The 23,420-nt window shown below is 45.4% G+C and overlaps 1 protein-coding gene across 2 annotated transcripts in view; it reads left to right on the forward strand.

Annotated features, from left to right (window-relative positions):
• Window positions 1-23,420, forward strand: part of LOC126162093 (toll-like receptor 4) — a 121,800-nt gene that overhangs the window by 74,693 nt on the left and 23,687 nt on the right. For both annotated transcript variants that reach the window (XM_049918369.1, XM_049918370.1), the window contains exon 4: window positions 15,925-16,449. In XM_049918369.1, the coding sequence (XP_049774326.1) occupies window positions 15,925-16,449 (525 nt within the window). The remainder of the gene's footprint in view (window positions 1-15,924; window positions 16,450-23,420) is intronic.

The raw sequence follows: 23,420 nt of genomic DNA on the forward strand, positions 1-23,420 counted from the left end.
CACGTACAGCACAACAGCGTACAGGCCGACCTTGTTTGTTGACTGACAGAGACCGGCGACAGTTGAAGATGGTCGTAATGTGTAATAGGCAGACATCTATCCAGACCATCACACAGGAATTCCAAACTGCATCAGGATCCATTGCAATTACAAAGACAGTTCGGCGGGAAGTGAGAAAACTTGGATTTCATGGTCGAGCGGCTGCTCATAAGCCACACATCATGCCGGTAAATGCTACACGACGCCTTGCTTGGTGTAAGGAGTGTAAACATTGGACGATTAAACAGTGGAAAAACGTTGTGTGGAGTGACGAGTCACGGTACACAATGTAGGGATCCGACGGCAGGGAGTGGGCATGGCGACCGCCCAGTGAACGTCATCTGCCGGCGTGTGTAGTGCCAACAGTAAAATTCAGAGGTAGTGGTGTTATGATTGTCGTGCTTTTCATCGAGGGGGCTTGCACCCCTTGCTGTTTTGTGTGGCACAGCACAGGCCTACATTGATGTTTTAAGCACCTTTTTGCTTCCCACTATTGAAGAGCAATTCTGGGATGCCGACTGCCTGTTTCAACACGATCGAGCACATGTTCATAATGTAAGGCCTGTGGGGGAGTGGTTACACAACAATAACATCCCTGTAATGGACTGACCTGCACATAGTCTTGACCTGAATGCTATAGAACACCTTTGGGATGTTTTGGAAAGCCGACTTCGTGCCAAGCCTCACCAACCGACATCGATAGCTGTCCTCAGCGCAGCACGCCGTGAACAGTTGGCTACCATTCCCCAAGAAACCTTCCAACACCTGATTGAACGTATGCGAGAGTGGAAGCTGTCATCAAGGTTAAGGGTGGGCCAACAGCATATTGAATTCCAGCATTACCGATGGAGGACGCTACGAATTTGTAAGTCACTTCCAGCCAGGTATCCGGATACTTTCGATCACATAGTGTAAGATTCCTGAGCCGAACGAATTTCAGTGTACCAGAGTGATTTATTGGTAACAAATAACAAAATTATGAAGTAAAATTAATGGTCAGATGGCCTAATTTGTTACTTTCCGAGCATTGGATGGGTGAACACACAACCATATACTAAATTTATGGCTCGACTATTAGTCTTGGGGTCTGATTCTGCAGTGTTGTATTGTGCCTACATGTGTTCTTTTGAATTTTAAAAGCCCATCCTACGTAATATACAACGAATAAATTGCAAAAAAATAAATGTAAAATATTAAATAAGATGTTATAAGAATAGTCCATTAGGACAACGACATATTCTGACAACGGTATAATATTGCCTTGATGGGTAATGAACTCACAACCTGCAGAGCAGATGCCCAATGACATTCGACCTCCAATAGGATCTAAAATTAACGAGCATGGAGCACATGGACAGGGATTGTGAACAGGTGGTGCTAGATAGGATTGTGAGTCGCCCGGAGAGCGTGTTGAGATAGTCCACACATTTGCGATAAACACTGTGACTGGATGGCGCACTGGTTAATGCAGTTGTCTAGTAAGCAGGAGATCCTGGGTCGAGTCCCAGTCCGGCACAAATTTTCACTCATCGTCACTGATTCCACTTAAAATCTCGATGCAGCTGATATTTTCTTCCCTTTCCTCTCTTTTCTCCGCCCTCCACGTTCAATTTACATAGTATATTGTTCAATTTCAATTTTATTGTTCTCAAGAAGCACCATATGGCCTTGCAGGGCTAATATTTTATGCTGTGATACGAATATAATTTGATACAGTATTGTCGTGAGAGCAAGCAGAGTAAACGCAGGCAACGATTAACTTGTGCCAACGGCATTGTATAGCGCACCAGAATGTTAACCTGAACAAATTCCTCTCGTTTAACGTTTCCCCCGAGTCTGTCTCAATGCCGTTTCACCAATAACAAAGTTCAGTATCACAAGTCTTTATTAATTCACAAAGAATACACATTATCAAGTTGCGAAGTGGTGCACTGAAAAGACAATATCCAGTCTAGCTTCACCTGACACTAACATTTTAACAGACATGTGGTTCATGGACTGAACAGCTCTTATCACTTTGCCCGACCAAGAACGGCGACCAAAAGACTCTGGTACATGCTCTGCCTATTTCCTCCACAACTACCTCATGTGTAGGACCTGTGTAGTCAAAAGAGTAATTGCGAGCCTGACCACCATTCCACATACAATTCGTAAAAGTTTTCAAATATTCTAAATAAGTAAAATATACATTTTTGAACAGTAATAAGTGAATATAATTTCTTTTTTGTTACACATTGTTAAATAGTAATAGAAAATTGCAAATTATATTCTGCACAAACCGGAACAACAAATGCTAACTAGCAGACCATCGTTTTTTTTTCTTTTGCCTGTCGCGCACTTGGCTATTTAGCTATCTTCCGTATAGCACTGCAGTCAACCTCAAACAAGATTACTCACTGCAGTCAGAAATAAAGCCTGGAAACGTCGACTGCGATTTGGCCCTTGAGTTAGCATGATCTAAACAACCACTCTCTGTCACTTTTTTATTTCCTCCACTGTCCTCTATGGTGACGAGCAGCAACTTGCATAAATTACGTTGATCCTCTACAAGTGTCATATTATACAGGATGTCTCAGGAGGAATGGTCAGTATTCAAGGATGTGACAGGAACGATAATTCGAAACAAAAAACTGAAAAAAATCAAGTAAACATGGGCTCTAAAATGTGTACCTTAAGAGCTGTGGCCACTCTTTCATCTTCGCTAGTATGTAACTGATCTCTTCTACTGAACGAGCGCTCATAACTCTTAAGGCGTACACTTTAGACCCCATGTTTACTGCACTTTTTTGCTTCGAATGATCGTTCCCATTACATGCCTGAACACTGACCATTTGTCCCCACGACAACCTTTATAAAAGTAGTCTCGGACGGCTGTGCACAGCAAGTTGTTTTGAGAATAGTTTCTGGTGGTCGGTATTTAAAATTTTTGAATATTATTCTTTATTTGACCCATATATCATACGACAATAGTCGAGCAGAGATCACTCAAAGGATTGGGAAAATCAAGAGCAAATAATTTCCATTTGCTATTCAAGCCCTGTTTAAGATACCTTGTCTTCAAATCTGCCACTTTTGCAACAAAAGTGAAGGCGATACCCCACCGATTCTTTACATTTTATAATTGTTTCCCTCATTCTCAGTTCAGGCAAATTAAGACCAAAGCTTGGGCGGTTGAAAACGACACATAATGAATTCTCAGTCGAAAATCTAAAACCATTTTATCTGCCTATTCCCCCATCTTACGTCACTTAAAGATGGCATGCACTACTTGCAATACTGGAAGACGAACATGGAGATGACGGAGATATGGACGCGGTAACTTACCGTAATATTGCTGTCACACTTAATCCACTAGCGTCCAGCTTTACAGTAATGGTAGGCATGACAGGACTGCAGTTGTACTCATTTTTTGGACAACGATGGAATTATCTAATCTTGTTATACTTGCTTAAGGGTCGTTGAACATCTTTCATTCCGGTGTTTCAGTTTAAGAAGCAGTCCACTACCGGGAAAATTGGCAATTGAACTTTAAACATTATTTCTGCACTTTGAAACTCATCACACAATGGATTTATTAAGTATGACTATTAAAATATTTTTTATTTAAGCTCAAAAACAGTGTAATTTACTTAAATTTATATAATATTATTTGTGTCACAGGGGCAGAAGCAAATTTTTCAGCTTTACATAAAAATAAGGCTAAGATTATTGAGGGAGCACTTTTATGTCATTTATTTATGTCTATTGCTGTTGTAATATGTCTACTGGGGTTGTAATTTTTCTCACAAAACAATGTTTTGGTGGCAGCGGGACTGTGAGAGAAAATTATATCGGCCAAAATTGTTCCATTTCAGTGAAGAAGGAAAGGGACCGATGGTCTTTGTAGTCTGGTCCCTTCAACCCCCACAAACCAACCAGAGAAGAAGGAAACAGGGAAATATGAAAGAGGAACCATTTATTCTGCCATAAAAAAATGATCTGCTTCTGTCTTAATGGGATGAAAACTCTGCTGTTTCTGCAACACATAAAATGCAACTGATGTGAACCCAGTAACTAACGTTAAAAATATTTTCAGCAGTCGAGCAAACGCAATGAAGTTCCTCGACGCTCCATCCTTGCAGACTACATGTACATGCGTGGAACTGATTGAACGGATCAAAATTAAATAATTGGAGTAAACTGTAAAGCATTAGCACGTACACAGTGCAAGAAATATAATATGGAACTGTATATTGAGTGTTTTGCTGCTTGTCATACAAAGTAATTTGTTGTTTTTGTTTTTTATTTGTAATTTGTTCACGTTGAATCTATTTCTTTCAGAACAAAAACGTGTAAAATTTTTATATGAACGTATGTTTTGCTCTTAGCAGTGTTAAGCGTTACATATATGGCGCGGTATATTATATTAATACTAGAAAAATGAAAATAGCTTTTCCACTTTACGTGTTTCTTTTCGAGTGTAATAGGCAAGTTAAAAGTAATAAATGTAAAAAAAAAAGACCAAGAAAAATAATTCGCGCTCTAGTGGGTTAAAACACTACATTGAGGGTCACTGTTCTCTTGTTCAAAACGATAGGACAGGGGATTGCCAACTACACTCCTGGAAATTGAAATAAGAACACCGTAAATTCATTGTCCCAGGAAGGGGAAACTTTATTGACACATTCCTGGGGTCAGATACATCACATGATCACACTGACAGAACCACAGGCACATAGACACAGGCAACAGAGCATGCACAATGTCGGCACTAGTACAGTGTATATCCACCTTTCGCAGCAATGCAGGCTGCTATTCTCCCATGGAGACGATCGTAGAGATGCTGGATGTAGTCCTGTGGAATGGCTTGCCATGCCATTTCCACCTGGCGCCTCAGTTGGACCAGCGTTCGTGCTGGACGTGCAGACCGCGTGAGACGACGCTTCATCCAGTCCCAAACATGCTCAATGGGGGACAGATCCGGAGATCTTGCTGGCCAGGGTAGTTGACTCACACCTTCTAGAGCACGTTGGGTGGCACGGGATACATGCGGACGTGCATTGTCCTGTTGGAACAGCAAGTTCCCTTGCCGGTCTAGGAATGGTTGAACGATGGGTTCGATGACGGTTTGGATGTACCGTGCACTATTCAGTGTCCCCTCGACGATCACCAGTGGTGTACGGCCAGTGTAGGAGATCGCTCCCCACACCATGATGCCGGGTGTTGGCCCTGTGTGCCTCGGTCGTATGCAGTCCTGATTGTGGCGCTCACCTGCACGGCGCCAAACACGCATACGACCATCATTGGCACCAAGGCAGAAGCGACTCTCATCGCTGAAGACGACACGTCTCCATTCGTCCCTCCATTCACGCCTGTCGCGACACCACTGGAGGCGGGCTGCACGATGTTGGGGCGTGAGCGGAAGACGGCCTAACGGTGCGCGGGACCGTAGCCCAGCTTCATGGAGACGGTTGCGAATTATCCTCGACGATACCCCAGGAGCAACAGTGTCCCTAATTTGCTGGGAAGTGGCGGTGCGGTCCCCTACGGCACTGCGTAGGATCCTACGGTCTTGGCGTGCATCCGTGCGTCGCTGCGGTCCGGTCCCAGGTCGACGGGCACGTGCACCTTCCGCCGACCACTGGCGACAACATCGATGTACTGTGGAGACCTCACGCCCCACGTGTTGAGCAATTTGGCGGTACGTCTACCCGGCCTCCCGCATGCCCACTATACGCCCTCGCTCAAAGTCCGTCAACTGCACATACGGTTCACGTCCACGCTGTCGCGGCATGCTAGCAGTGTTAAAGACTGCGATGGAGCTCCGTAAGCCACGGCAAACTGGCTGACACTGACGGCGGCGGTGCACAATTGCTGCGCAGCTAGCGCCATTCGACGGCCAACACCGCGGTTCCTGGTGTGTCCGCTGTGCCGTGCGTGTGATCATTGCTTGTACAGCCCTCTCGCAGTGTCCGGAGCAAGTATGGTGGGTCTGACACACCGGTGTCAATGTATTCTTTTTTCCATTTCCAGGAGTGTATATATTCGTCACAACATGGGGAAAGGTAAGACCGTTGTGCTCAATACAAGTCTTACCATCAGGAGACGGTGCTGGCGACCTCATTAAAATGGTATGCTGTTGCATTATAATGAACAGAATGCGACGTGTTAACGTGCAGATCTTCCTTTTTTTTCAGGAAGCAAATAGTAGACACTATACGCCAATGCTTAGGAGTAACGTTCGTACTGCAACATTTGTTTCAAAACCACGGGATCCGCAGGCGCTATGGTTACGCCTGCTTTGAGAGGGGAGAGACTGAAGCATAGATGTTACTCAGCGTTTAAGTCACTGGCATGTACCCCTGTGGCGCACATATGACAGCGTGCCACGCTATGGTATCACCTCTCGTGCACCTGCGGGCGCGACTCCACCAGTAGTAGTCTGTGGGTGGTTCACAAGGAGTTACGGGTCCGTACATTTCAGAACGCCGACAGTGTTAGTACAAAGAATGAGTCGGATGGTGTACCTTACCATTTACGACTGTCCTTTCCACCTAACACACTAAAACATCTTGGACTAACAATTGACCAGCAATTAACGTGGAAACCAGGCTCACTAAGCATCCAATAGAAAGCCCACAATATTCTAAAACAACTAACTGGCCGAACTCGGAGAGTGCACCCCTCCACTGTCCTCTAACATACAAAACCTTGATCTGACCCGTCCTTTGGTATGTGAATATTGCATGGATTTCTGCCCCACCCAAGTTGTATAAATCCTCCCACATCCTGGAATGCCGTGAACTCTGCCTCGTTTTCCGCATCCGTTTATCCTCCCCCACGAAGATCCTTTACCAACTCATCCAATTCCCAACCCTTCTCACTCACACTGAACACCTCTGAACAATCTAGATCGTCCGCTAAGTGCACTCCAATAACCCTTCAGTTTCCCCTCTATTTTCCACATCTCGGATGCTGCTGCGTCTTTATCAGCACATCCCACCAACCCTGCGCCTGTACACACTGTCTACATACTCTCCCGAAGAAAATTCAACCATCTCCTCCTCCCACATCATGAGGTCCACCCTGACATTTATCCATCCTAGCGATTCTAAGACCATACCACTCTCCCTTCCTCATACTTCTTTATCTCCTTTCTTTCCCCATCTGCCTTTCCTTCCCCACTCGGTCCCCTTACCCCACCCACTTTTAACCTCATCGATCCCCTCTCTACTCCACCTTGTCTTCAGTCCCAACAGCCGCTCCGGCCCCATCAATACTACGCACCAGTCTTCCATCCTTATACCACCAGATTCCTACCATCCTCATTGGCCAACCTTTTCTGTTCGACAATAGACTCCCTATCACAGGACAGGTCCTTCCAGTTTTAGTGCCAGTAAAGGGCTATGTTTAAATATCTGTGTTTTGGCGTCAAGTTTTAAATGTTTTTAAATGCGCTCTTGCTGCGTTCCTTTTTACCTTTTTTTATTACTGTTTTTCAACTACAAGTGCAAGAAGTCATATCTCTTGTGTATATAAAAACTTCCATTTTATGTTCACCTTCAAAAAGTTTTAAATTCATTGTAAATATTTCACCTTTCTGTTTCTTATTGTTCTTCTCATTTAGTTCTTGTGGTCATTTCGTTGAAGAGTGTGTTGACTGTACCGTTGACTGGCCACCCCTTGCCCACAGGGGGCGCATGGAGATAAAAAAAAACAATAAAGATAAAGAAACAGGTTGGTGTAATAAAACGAATAATTAGAGGACATACAACTGTGAGTTAGGACACGGATTGCAAATAGGATATCAGGACTATATAATTTGGCCGATATGAAATTGGGACCTATAAGATTGCAAGAACTTGCGACGAGTGTCTCAAGACCAATCTGATTAGCTTTTGGAACGCGTTTATCCACTGATTTCTAAATCTAATACTAACATACGACGGGCAGTAAGAACAAGAATAAAACATCAACTGACGTTGCGCTACTTCGCCTCAGGAGACTCTTTGAAGAGTCTGGAGCTCTTACATCGTGTTCCAAAAATTCGGTTAGTAAATTCATACCAGATACCTGCGAAGCTACCCAAAAGACATTTGAACAGCTCTTATACACACCTGTATTTTTTTTTTCAAAACTGGATTGTGTTGGACGGGACAGTGGAAGCATTCATCTGGTGGAATCAGGAGACTTTCAATATGTAAATATCATCCGTGACTGGTCGCTGATAAGTCCTGGAAACAACGACTCAAGCTTTTTAAAATTTGACATCAACTCTTGAGATACGAAGCCAGCAATTGCGAGTGCAGCGGACTTTCTCTGTGAGGTTGCCATTCTTAGGTTTCTGTCTTTGTAATGTTCGACGCCTGCATCAGTTAACAATGGTTCATTTCCACAAAATTCCAGAAACTGCTGTACCAAACTGAGGACTAATAAAAACTAACAGGTTTGATATGACGCGTAATCCTTCACGCTTGTCTGTGACGTCAGAGGACTTTCCTCGATACTTCGTTCACATAGTTATAGCCCACGAAAACGTGGCTTACGCTAACGTGTTATGCTCTCTCAGAGAGCACCGTAAACTATTAACCTGACTAGGGTGGTAGCGCAATGGAAAATGAGAGAGAAAAGGCCGAAATACTGAATTCAGTACTGTGGAATTATTACACCCTTCAAAAATGGTTAATACGATTCCTCCTTTTAACCTTCGCACGAATACCGAAATGGCAGATATTGGGATAAGTGATCGAGGATTAGAAAATCAACCAAAATGCTCAACAGCGAAAAGGCATTTGGACTGCATGAGATACCAGTGAGACTGTGCACAGGTCTTTAGAAACACAGCTTGGTCCGTTCGTCAATGAAATCCACACTTCGTAGATAAGGCGTCCACGTTGATGCCACGTTCGTTGGCTTTCGGATGGCATTCGATACGGTCTCATAAGAGCAGTTAATAAAAGAAGTAAAAAAAAAAATTATGAACGTACCGAGCATAGGACCAGATTCATGACTACACTGATTACCTTATAAGAGGTAGAACTCAATACTTGTTTTTATTTTATATATTATGTTCGTCCGCAGCTCGTGGTCTTGCGGTAGTGTTCTCGCTTCCCGCGCACGGGTTCCCGCATTCGATTCCCGGCGGAGTCACGGATTTTCCCTGCCTCGAGATTACTGGGTGTTGTGTCGTCTTCACCATCTTCATTCATCCCCATTACGGTCGGAGGAACGCAATGGCAAACCACCTCCGCTAGGACCTTGCCTAGTATGGTGGTGCTGGTCTCCCGCATCGTCCTCTACGATCCGCGGAAAATGGGACCTCATCATCATCATGTCATGTTCCGTAGGACCAAATTGAGAAGCAAGTCTCTATTGTCACGGATCGAATCAGTACATGAAATTATAACAGAGTAATAATGATAAAATGAAACTTATATGAATCCTGTGCAGACGACAAGCCATAAGTTCAAACAAACATAATCAATACAGGAATTAGTATATTTCTTCAATTTTTCTAGGAGTTCTTCGACAGCATAGGAGTGAGCCATAAGGAAACTCTTCAGTTTAGAGCTGAAAGTGAGTGGACTGCTGGTATGCTTGAATTCTTGTGGCAGCTTATTGAAAATGGATGCAGCAGAATACTGCGCACCATTCTGCACAAAAGTCAAGGATGTGCGTCCCAAAAGCAGACTGAATTTTTGCCTATACTAACTGAGAGAAAGCTGATAACTTTTGTGAAGAAGCTGATGTTGTTAACAACAAATGACAGTAAAGAAAATACGTTCTGAGAGGCCAGCGTCAGAATTTCCCGACTACTAACAAGAGGTTCGCGAACGTACACCACATATTGCTCAAACCGCCATTCCTGAGGCAAAAATACGCTTTTTGAATCCAAAGAGTTACCCAAAAAAGTAATACCATACATCATAAACGTATGAAAATAGCCAAAGTAGACTACTTTTCGTGTTGAACTATCACTTATTTCAGATATTGTTCTAATAGTAAATAAAGCAGCATTTTGTTTTTCAACAAGACCCTGAACAGGAGCTTTCCACGACAACTTACTATCTATTTGAACACCTAGGAATGTGAACTGTTCAGTCTCAATAATCATATGCCCATTCTGTGTAGTCAAAATGTCAGTTTTTGTTGAATCGTATGCCGGAAACTGTAAAAAATAAGTCTTACTGTGATTTAGCATAAAATTATTTTTCTATAAGCCATGCCTTAAACTGCATTATTTGATACTGTGTCAATACTGCACATGGCATCCTTCACTACTAAATAAAAAATAAGTCTTAGTGTGATTTCGCATAAAATTATTTTCTACAAGCCATGCCTTAAACTGCATTATTTGATATTGTGTCAATACTGCACATGGCATCCTTCACTACTAATCTGGTGTCACCAGCAAACAAGTATTTTAGAATCCCTGTAATATTAGAAGGCATATCATATAATATAAATAAGAAACAGTAGCGGCCCCAGCATCGACTCCTGGGGCACCCTCCACTTTACTGTGCCCCACTGGGACACAACGTCGTAGCCATTCTCAATATTGCGGAGAATAACCTTCTGCTGTCTGTTCTTAAAGTAAGAGGTGAACCAGTTCCATAATGGTCCAACTTCCGCAGTAATATTTTGTGATCAACACAATCAAACGCCTTAGTCAAATCAAAGAAGACGCCTGGCGTTATCCTTGGCTCTAAGCACTATGGGACTTAACATCTGGGGTCATCAGTCTGCTAGACTTAGAACTAATTAAACCTAACTAACCTAAGGACACCACACACATCCATGCCCGAGGCAGGATTCGAAGCTGCGACCGTAACAGCAGCGCGGTTCTGGACTGCAGTGCCTAAAACCGCTCGGCCACAGTGGCCGGCGTTATTCTTAACGGGACGAAATCGACACGTGTAAAACGAATTTCTGGAGTACCCCAATGAAGAGTTTGATATCTCCTTGAGGCTTTTTGCAGACTATGGTACTGTCAACAGCGTGGTTACAACGTCAGCAGACTGCAGCGAAGTGCAGAAAGACCTATGCAGGAGTCTCGGGTGTTGCAAGAACTGGTAGATAATTCTAAACGTAAAGAAGTGTAACATATTGCGCGTAAATGTGCGAGAGATCGACTACTTTTCAATTAATTTACTGACGATAGATTACTGAAAACAGTTAACAACCGTAACATACCTAAGAGTAAGCGCAAAGAGCGACCTGAAGTGAAATGACCACTTGATACTAACTGGAGGAAAAGCAAAGGCTAGCCTGTGAGACACTGGAAGAATCTTAAGGAAATCTGATTTGTCCACACTCGATCGAACGGCTGTTGATTACTGCGCATGGGTCTGCGACCCCTACCAAGTAGGAGTAGCAGGGGAGAGAGAGAAAGACAGAGAGAGAGAAGAGAGAGAGGGAAAGAGAGAGCGAAGAGAGAGAGGGGAAGAGAGAGAGAACATTCACGAAGAGAAGATTCGTCATGCTATCGCATAGTATGGGCGACAGCATTACTGAGATGCGCAATAGACTCCAGTGGCAGTAGAAATAGAGACGTTGTGTGTGACGGAGAGGCTTATAGTTGAAATTTCAAAAACGTACATTCAAAGAGTCGCATCTCATATTGCTGCCTCCCACACATGTGGGAAGTTTATTGACAGTCGTTTTCCCTAGAAAGTATTCAGGAACGGAACAGGGAAGACAGCTAAGTCTGCATACATACTCTGCAAGACACCGTATGGTCTGGAATCGCGTGACCGCTACGGTCGCAGGTTCGAATCCTGCCTCGGGCATGGATGTGTGTGATGTCCTTAGGTTGCTTAGGTTTAAGTAGTTCTAAGTTCTAGGGGACTGATGACCACAGATGTTAAGTCCCATAGTGCTCAGAGCCATTTGAACCATTTTGACACCGTATGGTGCATGGTGCAAGCCAGCCTTTACCACTATTAGTTATTTCCCATACTGTTTCAGTCACAAATAGAGAGAGGGAAATACGGCTGTCTGTACGCCTCCGTACAAGTCCCAATTTCTCCTGTCTTATCTTGTGGTTATTACGCGAAATGAACGTTGGCACCAGTAAAATCATTCTACAATCCGCTTCGAATTCCGGTCCTCTAAACTTTCTCAGTCAGTTTCCCGAAAAGAACGTCGTCTACCGTCCACGGATTCCCATTTGAGTTCATGGAGCATCACTGTAATACACTCCTGGAAATGGAAAAAAGAACACATTGACACCGGTGTGTCAGACCCACCATACTTGCTCCGGACACTGCGAGAGGGCTGTACAAGCAATGATCACACGCACGGCACAGCGGACACACCAGGAACCGCGGTGTTGGCCGTCGAATGGCGCTAGCTGCGCAGCATTTGTGCACCGCCGCCGTCAGTGTCAGCCAGTTTGCCGTGGCATACGGAGCTCCATCGCAGTCTTTAACACTGGTAGCATGCCGCGACAGCGTGGACGTGAACCGTATGTGCAGTTGACGGACTTTGAGCGAGGGCGTATAGTGGGCATGCGGGAGGCCGGGTGGACGTACCGCCGAATTGCTCAACACGTGGGGCGTGAGGTCTCCACAGTACATCGATGTTGCCGCCAGTGGTCGGCGGAAGGTGCACGTGCCCGTCGACCTGGGACCGGACCGCAGCGACGCACGGATGCACGCCAAGACCGTAGGATCCTACGCAGTGTCGTAGGGGACCGCTCCGCCACTTCCCAGCAAATTAGGGACACTGTTGCTCCTGGGGTATCGGCGAGGACCATTCGCAACCGTCTCCATGAAGCTGGGCTACGGTCCCGCACACCGTTAGGCCGTCTTCCGCTCACGCCCCAACATCGTGCAGCCCGCCTCCAGTGGTGTCGCGACAGGCGTGAATGGAGGGACGAATGGAGACGTGTCGTCTTCAGTGATGAGAGTCGCTTCTGCCTTGGTGCCAATGATGGTCGTATGCGTGTTTGGCGCCGTGCAGTTGAGCGCCACAATCAGGACTGCATACGGCCGAGGCACACAGGGCCAACACCCGGCATCATGGTGTGGGGAGCGATCTCCTACACTGGCCGTACACCACTGGTGATCGTCGAGGGGACACTGAATAGTGCACGGTACATCCAAACCGTCATCGAACCCATCGTTCTACCATTCCTAGACCGGCAAGGGATCTTGCTGTTCCAACAGGACAATGCACGTCCGCATGTATCCCGTGCCACCCAACGTGCTCTAGAAGGTGTAAGTCAACTACCCTGGCCAGCAAGATCTCCGGATCTGTCCCCCATTGAGCATGTTTGGGACTGGATGAAGCGTCGTCTCACGCGGTCTGCACGTCCAGCACGAACGCTGGTCCAACTGAGGCGCCAGGTGGAAATGGCATGGCAAGCCGTTCCACAGGACTACATCCAGCATCTCTAAGATCGTCTCCATGGGAGAATAGCAGCCTGCATTGCTGCGAAAGGTGGATATACACTGTACTAGTGCCGACATTGTGCATGCTCTGTTGCCTGTGTCTATGTGCCTGTGGTTCTGTCAGTGTGATCATGTGATGTATCTGACCCCAGGAATGTGTCAATAAAGTTTCCCCTTCCTGGGACAATGAATTCACGGTGTTCTTATTTCAATTTCCAGGAGTGTACTTGCGTGTTGACCGAACCTAATGGTAACAAACCCAGGAACCCGCCACTGAATTGCTTCGATGTCTCCCTTTAATTCGACATGCTGGAGATCCATTTCAGTCGAGCACTACTCGAGAATCAGTCACACTAGGGTCGTATACGCGGTCTCCTTTATAGATGAGCCACACTGCGCCTAAATTCTCCCAGTAACCGAACTCGACCATTCGCCTTGCCGACTACAGTCCTTACTTGCCCATACCGTCTCATTCCACTTTGCTACATTACGCCACAATATTTAATGGACGTGACTGTATCAAGCAGCTCACCGCTAATACTGAATTCGAACGTAACAGCATTTTTTTACTTTCTCGTCTGCATTGACTTACATTTTTCTTCACTGAGACCAAGCTACCACTAATCACATTAAATAGACAGGCGTGTAACAAGTAACCTCATCCACACGCCCTAAGTATTGAAGGATACACTGAGGTGACAAGTCATGGGATAGCGATGTACACGATTACAGATGGCGGTAATATCGCGTAGACAAGGTGTAAAAAGGGCAGTGCATTGGTGGGGCTGTCATTTGAACTCATTGTTCATGTGAAAAGATTTCCGACGTGATTATGACCACACGACGGCAATTAACTGACTTTCAACGCGGAATAGTAGTTGGAGCTAGAGGCATGGGACAGTCCATTTCTGAAATCGTTAGGGAATTCAGTATTCCGCAATCCACAGCGCTAATAGCGTGCTGAGAATACCAAATTTCAGGTATTACCTCTCACAAAGGACAACGCAATGGCTGAAGGCCTTCACTTAACGACCGAGAGCAGTGGGGTTTGTGTAGAGTAGTCGGTGCTAAGAGACAAGAAACACTACCAGAAACAACCGCAGAAATCAATATGGGACGTACGACGAACGTATTCGTTAGGACAATATGGCGAAATTTGGCGTTAAAGGGCTATGGCGGCCTTTGCTAACAGCATGACGTCGCCTGCAGCGCCTCTCTTGGGCTCATGACCAAGTCGGTTGGACCCTACAGCATTGAGAAACCGGTTACTTCATGCGCACCGATTGCTAATTGGAAGTACAAAGGGACGCAGTCACGTATCATCTATAAGAAATCAGCTTCAAACAACGTATACACTGATCACACGGGATAGCGATATGCACTTATACAGTTGGCAGTAGTATCGCGTACACAAGGTATGAAAGGGCAGTGCATTGGCACAGCTGTCATCTGTACCCGGGTGATCCATGTCAAAAGGTTTCCGAAGTGATGATGGTCGACCGACGGGAATTAGCAGACTTTGAAGGCCGAAATGGTAGTTGGAGCTAGACGCATGGGACATTTCATTTCGGTACACGTTAAGAAATTCATTATTCCGAGATCCATAGTGCCGAGAGTGTGCAGAGAATACTAAACTTTAGGCATTATCTGTCGCCATGGACAACGCAGTAGCCGACGGTCTTCACTTAACGAAACACAGCAGAGGCACTTGTCTAGAGTTGTCGTCAGTGCCAACAGATTATCAACAATGCGTGAAATATCCATAGTAATCAATGTGGGACGTACAATGGACGTATCCTTAGGACAGTGCGGCGAAATTTAGCGTTAATGGGCTATGGCAGGAGACGACCGGCGCTAGTGCCTTTTCTAACAGAACGACTCTCCGGACCGTATCGGTTGGACTCTAGACGACTGGAAAACCGTAGCCTGCTCAGACGAATCCCGATTTCAGTTGGTAACAGTGTGACACAAATCTCACAAAGCCAATGATCCAAGCGGTACAAGCTGTGGTGGTTCCATAATGATGTGGGTTATTTTAACATGGAATGGAATGGTTCTTCTGGTCCAACTGAACTGAACCGATCATTGATTTTAAATGGTTGTGTTTGGCAACTTTGAGACCATCTGCAACCATTCATGGACTTCATGTTGCCAAACAACTATGGTCACTGGGGCACAATTGTTCGCGACTGATCTGAAGAACATTTTGGACAATTCGAGCGAGTGATTTGGCCACCCAGATCGGGACATAACCGGCAACACTTGCGAAACTGTTGTCAGCTATAGAGGCAACATGACTCAATTTTTTTGCAGCGGACTTCCAAAGACTTGTTGACTCTACGCCACGTCGAGTGGCTGCACTACGCCCTGCAGAAGGTGGTTCGACATATTTGGAGGTATCCCACGACTCTCGTCACCTCACTGCATATGTTGATGTAAATGCAGAAGCTTGACATATGTTATGCAGAACTCCGTATGTAGTACAAATTCTGGAGCTTCATTAATTCTGCAGGTGCGTGGACTCGCTGAACCTGGCGAACAATTCGCTGGCGAATATCGACGCGAACATGCTCGCCAGCCTCGACGTTCTGAAAACTGTGTGGCTGAGCGAGAACCCCCTGCACTGCGACGGGTGCGCGTTTCAGCAGTTTCGCGAGTGGCTGCGGACGACGCAGGTGGAGGTGAGAGCGGTGGGCGTCCCCACAGGGGCGGCGACGTCGCTGCGCTGCGCCACACCCCCAGCCTTCCTGGGCATGTCCGTGGAGGCGGTGGCGCTGGTCGGCGACCTGGACGAGTGCGCTGCCGACTACTCGGCCGATTCGACGCGGCGCGAGCCGCTGCTAGCGGTCGGCCTCTCGCTGGGGGCGGCGCTTCTGGTGCTGCTCTCGGCCGCCGTCGGCGTCTGCTACCGTTACCGCTTCGAGCTCGCCTATAGCGCTCACCTCCTGCGGCTGCGAGCCCGGGCCCGCAGCAGCCGTCGCAAGGGGCGCGGCGTTGCTGACGACGTCTTCCTGTTCGACGCTTTCATCTTGTACAGGTGGGGCGCGCATAAAATAGCTTGGCTCTCTATACTGTGTTCATCATAAGCATAAACCTGATGTAAACATTACACAAGATATTCTTCCGAGTTTGCGGGTATCTCACTGAATTTCGTTTGAAGTGGAGCGGAAGCCAAGCTGTCTCGAGTACTGTAGAGTATGATTAATAGGACACGTTTTAAGCCGTATGCCACGCGGGATTAGCCGAGCGGTCTTAGGCGCTGCAGTCGTATACTGTGCGGCTGGTTCCGGCGGAGGTTCGAGTCCTCCCTCGGGCATGGCTGTGTGTGTTTGTCCTTAGGATAATTTAGCTTATGTAGTGTGTAAGCTTAGCAGTTAAGTCCCATAGGATTTCACACACATTTGAACATTTTTAAGCTGTATGTTACGCGCACATTGACGAAGTGATGATAGTGGACAAAAGTTTTATTGGCGCACTTGGACAGTACTGGCCATCTAGAAGGTGCAACTAACCTGCACTGCCGTAAGCAGTTGCAGGTAAGACGAAAAAAGAGACGAGCAGACAAACTATACAGCTTCGAAAGTAATTTAATTTTTAAAGAGAATAATACACTGAAGCTCAAAAGAAACTGGCGTAGGGATGCGTATTCAAATACAGAGATATGTAAACCGACACAATACGGCTCTGCGGTCGGCAACGCCTATATAAGACAACACGTGTCGGGCGCAGTTATTAGATCGGTTACTGTTGCTACAATGGCTGGTTATCGAGATTTAACTGAGTTTGAACGTGTTGTTGTAGACGGCGCACGAGCGATGGGGCACAGCATCTCCGAGGGATCGATGAAGTGGGGATTTTCCCGTACGACCATTTCCGAATGTACCGAGAATATCAGGGATCTGGTATAACAGCAAGTCTCCCCCATCACTACGGCCGGAAAAAGATCCTGCAAGAACGGGACCAATGACGACTGAAGAGACTCGTTCAACGTGACAGAAGTGAAACCCTATGGCAGATTGCTCCAGATTTCAATTCTGGGCCATCAACAAGTGTCAGCGTGCGAACCATTCAACGAAGCACTATCGATATGGGCTTTAGGAGCCTAAGGCTTGATGACTGCACGACACAAAGCTTTACGCCTCGCCTGTACCCGTCAACACCGACATTGGACTGTTGATGACTGGAAATACGTTGCTTGGTCGGACGATTTTCATTTCAAACTGTATCGAGTAGATGGACGTATACGGGTATGGAGACAACCTCATGAATCCATGGAACCTGCATGTCAGCAGGGGACTCTTCAAGCGGGTGGAGGCTCTGTAATGGTGTGGGGCGTGTGCACTTGGATTGTTATGGGACCCCTGATACGTTTGGATACGACTCTGACAGATGAGACGTACGTAAGAATCCTGTCTGATCACCTGCATCCACTCATGTCCATTGTGCATTCCGACGGAGTTGGCAGGACAATTCAACACTCCACACGTCCAGAATTGCTACAGTGTATCTCCAGGAACACTCTTCTGAGTTTAAACACTTCCACTGGCTACCAAACTCTACAGACATGAACATTATTGAGCATATGTGGGATGCCTTGCAACGTGCTGTTCAGAAGGGATCTTCACCCCGTCGTACTTCTACGGATTTATGGACATCCGTGGAGGATTAGTGGTATCAGTTCCCTCCAGCACTACTTCAGACATTATTCGAGTCCATGGCACGTCGTGTTGCGGCACTTCTGCGTGCTCACGGTTTGATTTTTCAAATGGCTCTGAGCACTATGGGACTTAACATGTGAGGTCATCAGTCCCATAGAACTTAGAACTACTTAAACCTAACTAACCTAAGGATATCACACACATCCATGCCCTAGGCAGGATTCGAACCTGCGACCGTAGCGGTTGCGCGGTTCCAGACTGAAGCGCCTAGAACCACTCGGCCACACCGGCCGGCTTTGATTTTTCATTTTTGTCCTGGAAATTTAATTTGTTGTTTTCTTCCTTTAAACAACCTTTATTAACAATCTTTCATAAAATATCGATAATTAAGAATTTATATTTGCAATAAAAACTGGACTTTGTGTGCAATATGTAATTAGAAACACGAAGATGTGCATTTTTCATAGCAGAATGATAATTAGGTATGTGCTAAGTAGTGTAAATTTGATGAACTTTACATTTAAAAAATGTAGGTATTACAAACTGAACGAAAAAAAGATTCGAGCCATCGATCCACGGATTTATCAAAACGATACCGAAAAAGGAGCTGCGTCTTAACTACAGTAAATACGAATCCTTGGAAAACTTCAAAGCTGGTTTTTTCTGTATACTTGTGAAAAACAGTCACTTTTTAAGAGTGTTCTATGGGAATTTTTCGCTACGAAGCAGGAAGCAGCGTCAGCCATTTTCACACGCCCAATTGACAGCGCGGCAACCAGAATACAACAGTACAGCGAATGTTACTGTAAACGATTTTTTATATAAAAGCTACATTGTTAAAGCATGATGAAGAGAAACTTTGATGGTAGTTAATATAAAGGTTCATTCACTGTTACTTAGTAGCAAGATATCTAATACGTAAGTGCGATCTAAACGCGTGTCTAAAATTAAAGCAACAAATTGCTATTACCCCGTCCAGTGTCTCATTAACGATATAATAAAACAGACTCTCAACAGATGTCTGTACGATCATGGTCTGCACGGAAGACGGCATTCGGGAAACAGACAAAAACGCCGACGATGAAGTCAGGGTACCTATCAAACACGGTATTGCTTGCCGGTTAGTCCTATGGCCATAATCTCTGTGTACACAGTCACAGAGGGTGCAGCGTGGTACAGAGAAGACACCTACCAGACTCGCTGTGTTGGAGGGCTCACGAAGGTTGGAAGCAGGACCCTACCAGCTAATGTGACGCACTGGCTTCATGTGAATCGTTCTGTTGTTTGCCGCGCGGGATTAGCTGAGCGGTTTAAGGCGCTACAAAAATGATTCAAATGGGTCTGAGCACTATGGGACTTAACTTCTGAGGTCATCAGTCGCCTAGAACTTAGAACTACTTAAACCTAACTAACCTAAGGACATCACACACATCCATGCCCGAGGCAGGATTCGAACCTGCGACCGTAGCGGTGGCGCAGTTCCAGACTGTAGTGCCTAGAACCGCTCGGCGACCCTGGCCGGCTAAGGCGATACAGTCATGGACTGTGCGGCTGGTCCCGGTGGAGGTTCGAGTCCTCCCTTGGGCATGGGTGTGTGTGTTTGTCCTTAGGATAATTTAGGTTAAGCAGTGTGTAAGCTTAGGGACTGATGACCTTATCAGTTAAGTCCCATAAGATTTCACACACATTTGTTCTGTTGTTTCTCGAGTATGGCGACAGTTTAAAGAGATAGAGATTGTATCCCGAAGGCCAGGTTAGGGTCGATCACGTGCGGCACAGAAAGAGAGGACCGTTATTTGGCTGTAAAGGCTGGGCGGTACCTCCTTAGTACTGCACAGCAACTGGCAACTGATCTCGGAGTATTCACTGCAAACGTTGTATAGAGACAAAGGGTGCATAGCAGGCTTCAGCAGAGCAGCCTTTATTGTCTAAGACCTGCTGTATGTGTATCTGACGCGTGATCACAGAAGGAAACGTCTAGATTGGAGTCGTTAACATGTAACCTGGATGGTCGAACAGCGGACAAAAGTTCTTTTCGCAGATGAGTCTCTAATTCGTCCGTGCAGTGATTATCGACGGATTCGCATCTGGAGGGAACTTGGAACACGATTTCAGGATCCAAACATTATGGATAGAAACCAGTATCGAGGAGGATCCCAGCAGGGATTATATGGACAACTCGAACACCTCTTCTTGAAATTTTGCAGGTAAATCGGCAAGGTTTACCGGATGACAGGTATCGTGATGAGATCTTGGGACCTCATGTGCGGTCGTTTCTAGGTACTGTGAGCCCAGACTTCGTATTGATGGACGATGATACTTGGCCGCATAGAGCACAGGTGGTTGATGTTCTCTTGGAGCCGGAAGATACTGCACGGATGGCGTTATCTACACGCTCTTCCGATTTGAATCCCACAGAGCACGTCTGGGATCTACGAGGGACACGGGTTGCAATCACTAACCACTCTCCAAGACCTGCGAGCAGGTCTGCAGGAAGAATGGGCGTTACTGCCTCATCATGAAATTGATTACATCATTCACAGCATTTCTCGTCATTGTCAGATCTGTACTGCTGCCGTAGGTGGCCACACCCCATACTGAGGACATTAACCAGTTGTCGGAATGTGTGTGCAAATCCGTTAAGCTAGAAAAAACGAAGATCGTTTTTTGTCTACCGTTATTCATGTTGCAGTTGTTAACGTTATGTGTTCTTTACATTGTTTCTACTTTACTATCACCTATTTCTACTGTTTTGTGGCAAAATAAGTGCAGCTTTGAAAAATTTCCGTTTGTTGCTTTAATTTTGGACCCCAGTGTACTTCGAAGAGCGTGACAACAGCAGTGTACATGTGTTACGGCTGCTGACCAATCATCGCGATTGTGTGTGTCTACATCAGGTGAACGAAGTAAAGCCGTGCAGCAGGTGCGTAGCGGATGGGTCAATGGTAGAGTCTATTTAATAAGATAAAGAGATAGTGCTACGCTGTCCATTCAGTTCTCAATACCCATCACTGAACACACAACAGATTATACAGACGCATTATTTCGTAACGCAATGCTACACATATTATCATCTGACATGAGGACCACAGTAATGGTATTGGGTTTCCAATTTATGTACCATAACTGGCTATTCACTTGCCTGAAAAAATGATAATGAGTGAAGCGTTGAGCTCAGAAAGATTATAACGAATTGGAGCTTTGGTTATTTGGTTTTCTAGAAAAAAATGAAAAAGCATTATAGTGCGATAGTGTTGTATGAATTGACAGATGTATTATTTTTATTAGTTACTTTAGTTATGTTTGTTACCAAACCCCTGTTCTGTGTTGAATATACGGGGAGCCTACTCCTGAAGAGTCGTCAGGCACAGTGTCTCTAGTGTTTCAGTAGGTATTTGGAACTTCGTTTTCGCATTGCGTAGCTGGAGTCAGCCCAAACAAATAACGCTCATCATGTCTTCCACGCGACTCCCAGCAGTCGACGGAAATCGGCGTTTTGTTTGCCGTTGCAAACAAAATTATTTTTAAAGCGATATGTTACGTGCCCATTCGATGGAGCGGTCCCAGAGTAGAGTATTCGTTTTATCGATATGGATTAATAAGAGCAGTAAAACTCGAAACCAGGAATCAAGCAGCGACACTACCGCCCTGACGTATGACTACTAACGCCAAGCATACAGCGCTATTGAATCGCTGCTAGATTCTGTTTATTCTTCGTGCTTTACTGTCCCTGTTAACACATATCGATAAAACGAATATGGCACTGGACTAATCTGGGAGCGCTCTATCGAATGGGCACGAAACATTCCACTTTAAAAATAATTTTGTTTGTAACGAGAAACAAACCGAGAGTTTCCGACGACCCTGTGCGTCGCATGAAAGACGTGACGCGAACTATTTGTTTGAGCTGACTTCAGCCGCACAATGCGGAAACGAAGTTGCAAATATCTACTGAAACAGCAGATGAATTGCGCCTGACGGCTCTTAGGAGAGGCAACCCACATATAATGTATTCTATAGAACGCATTCATCAAAAAATACTTTTTTACTTGTGTTTTTAAATAAGTTTCCTTTAGTAATCTCTTTAACGTCCTTGGGTAATTTAGTGTACAATTTTTGCCATTGGAGGGAAAAGCTATTTTGAATTTATATTTATTTATTCTTGGTAAATTTAAAGTCAGTCTAGCTGTTTTCAACGGTCATGGACAGAGATGTATGTCCAGTAACTGTCAAGATTAGTTTGGGTATGCATAACAGGGTGGTAAATGTACTCACACGGTGTAATTATAAATTCCCTAGATCCTTACACTGACCCCGATTACTGTTTTTATTCATTTTCCTTATGCCCCTTTTCTGTAGTTTGAAAACTGTGATCATACACTGAAGGGCCAAAGAAAATGCAACAGCTGCCTAATATCGTGTAGGGCTCCCGCGAGGACGCAGGAGTGCCGCAACACTTCGTGCCATGGACTCTCCTAATGTCTGGAGTAGTGCTGGGGGGAACTGACATTCATAAATCCGTAAGAGTACGTGGGGGTGCAGATCTCTTCTGAACAGCACGCAGCAAGGCATCCCAGATATGCTCAATAATGTTCAGTCTGGGGAGCTTGGTGGCTAGCAGAAATGTTTCAACTCAGAAGAGCGTAGCGTTCCAAAGGATTGGAAAAGGGCACAGGTCATCCCCGTTTTCAAGAAGGGACGTCGAACAGATGTGCAGAACTGTAGACCTATATCTCTAACGTCGATCAGTTGTAGAATTTTGGAACACGTATTGTGTTCGAGTATAATGACTTTTCTGGAGACTAGAAATCTACTCTGTAGGAATCAGCATGGGTTTCGAAAAAGACGGTCATGTGAAACCCAGCTCGCGCTATTCGTCCACGAGACTCAGAGGGCCATAGACACGGGTTCACAGGTAGATGCCGTGTTTCTTGACTTCCGCAAGGCGTTCGATACAGTTCCCTACAGTCGTTTAATGAACAAAGTAAGAGCATATGGACTATCAGACCAATTGTGTGATTGAATTGAGGAGTTCCTAGATAACAGGACGCAGCATGTCATTCTCAATGGAGAGAACTCTTCCGAAGTAAGAGTGATTTCAGGTGTGCCGCAGGGGAGTGTCATAGGACCGTTGCTATTCACAATATACATAAATGACCTTGTGGATGACATCGGAAGTTCACTGAGGCTTTTTTCAGATGATGCTGTGGTGTATCGAGAGGATGTAACAATGGAAAATTGTACTGAAATGCAGGAGGATCTACAGCTAATTGACGCATGGTGCAGGGAATGGCAATTGAATCTCAATGTAGACAAGTGTAATGTGCTGCGAATACACAGAAAGATAGAT

The sequence above is a fragment of the Schistocerca cancellata genome, chromosome 2 (genome assembly GCF_023864275.1).
Source record: "Schistocerca cancellata isolate TAMUIC-IGC-003103 chromosome 2, iqSchCanc2.1, whole genome shotgun sequence".
NCBI classification, from domain to species: domain Eukaryota; kingdom Metazoa; phylum Arthropoda; class Insecta; order Orthoptera; family Acrididae; genus Schistocerca; species Schistocerca cancellata.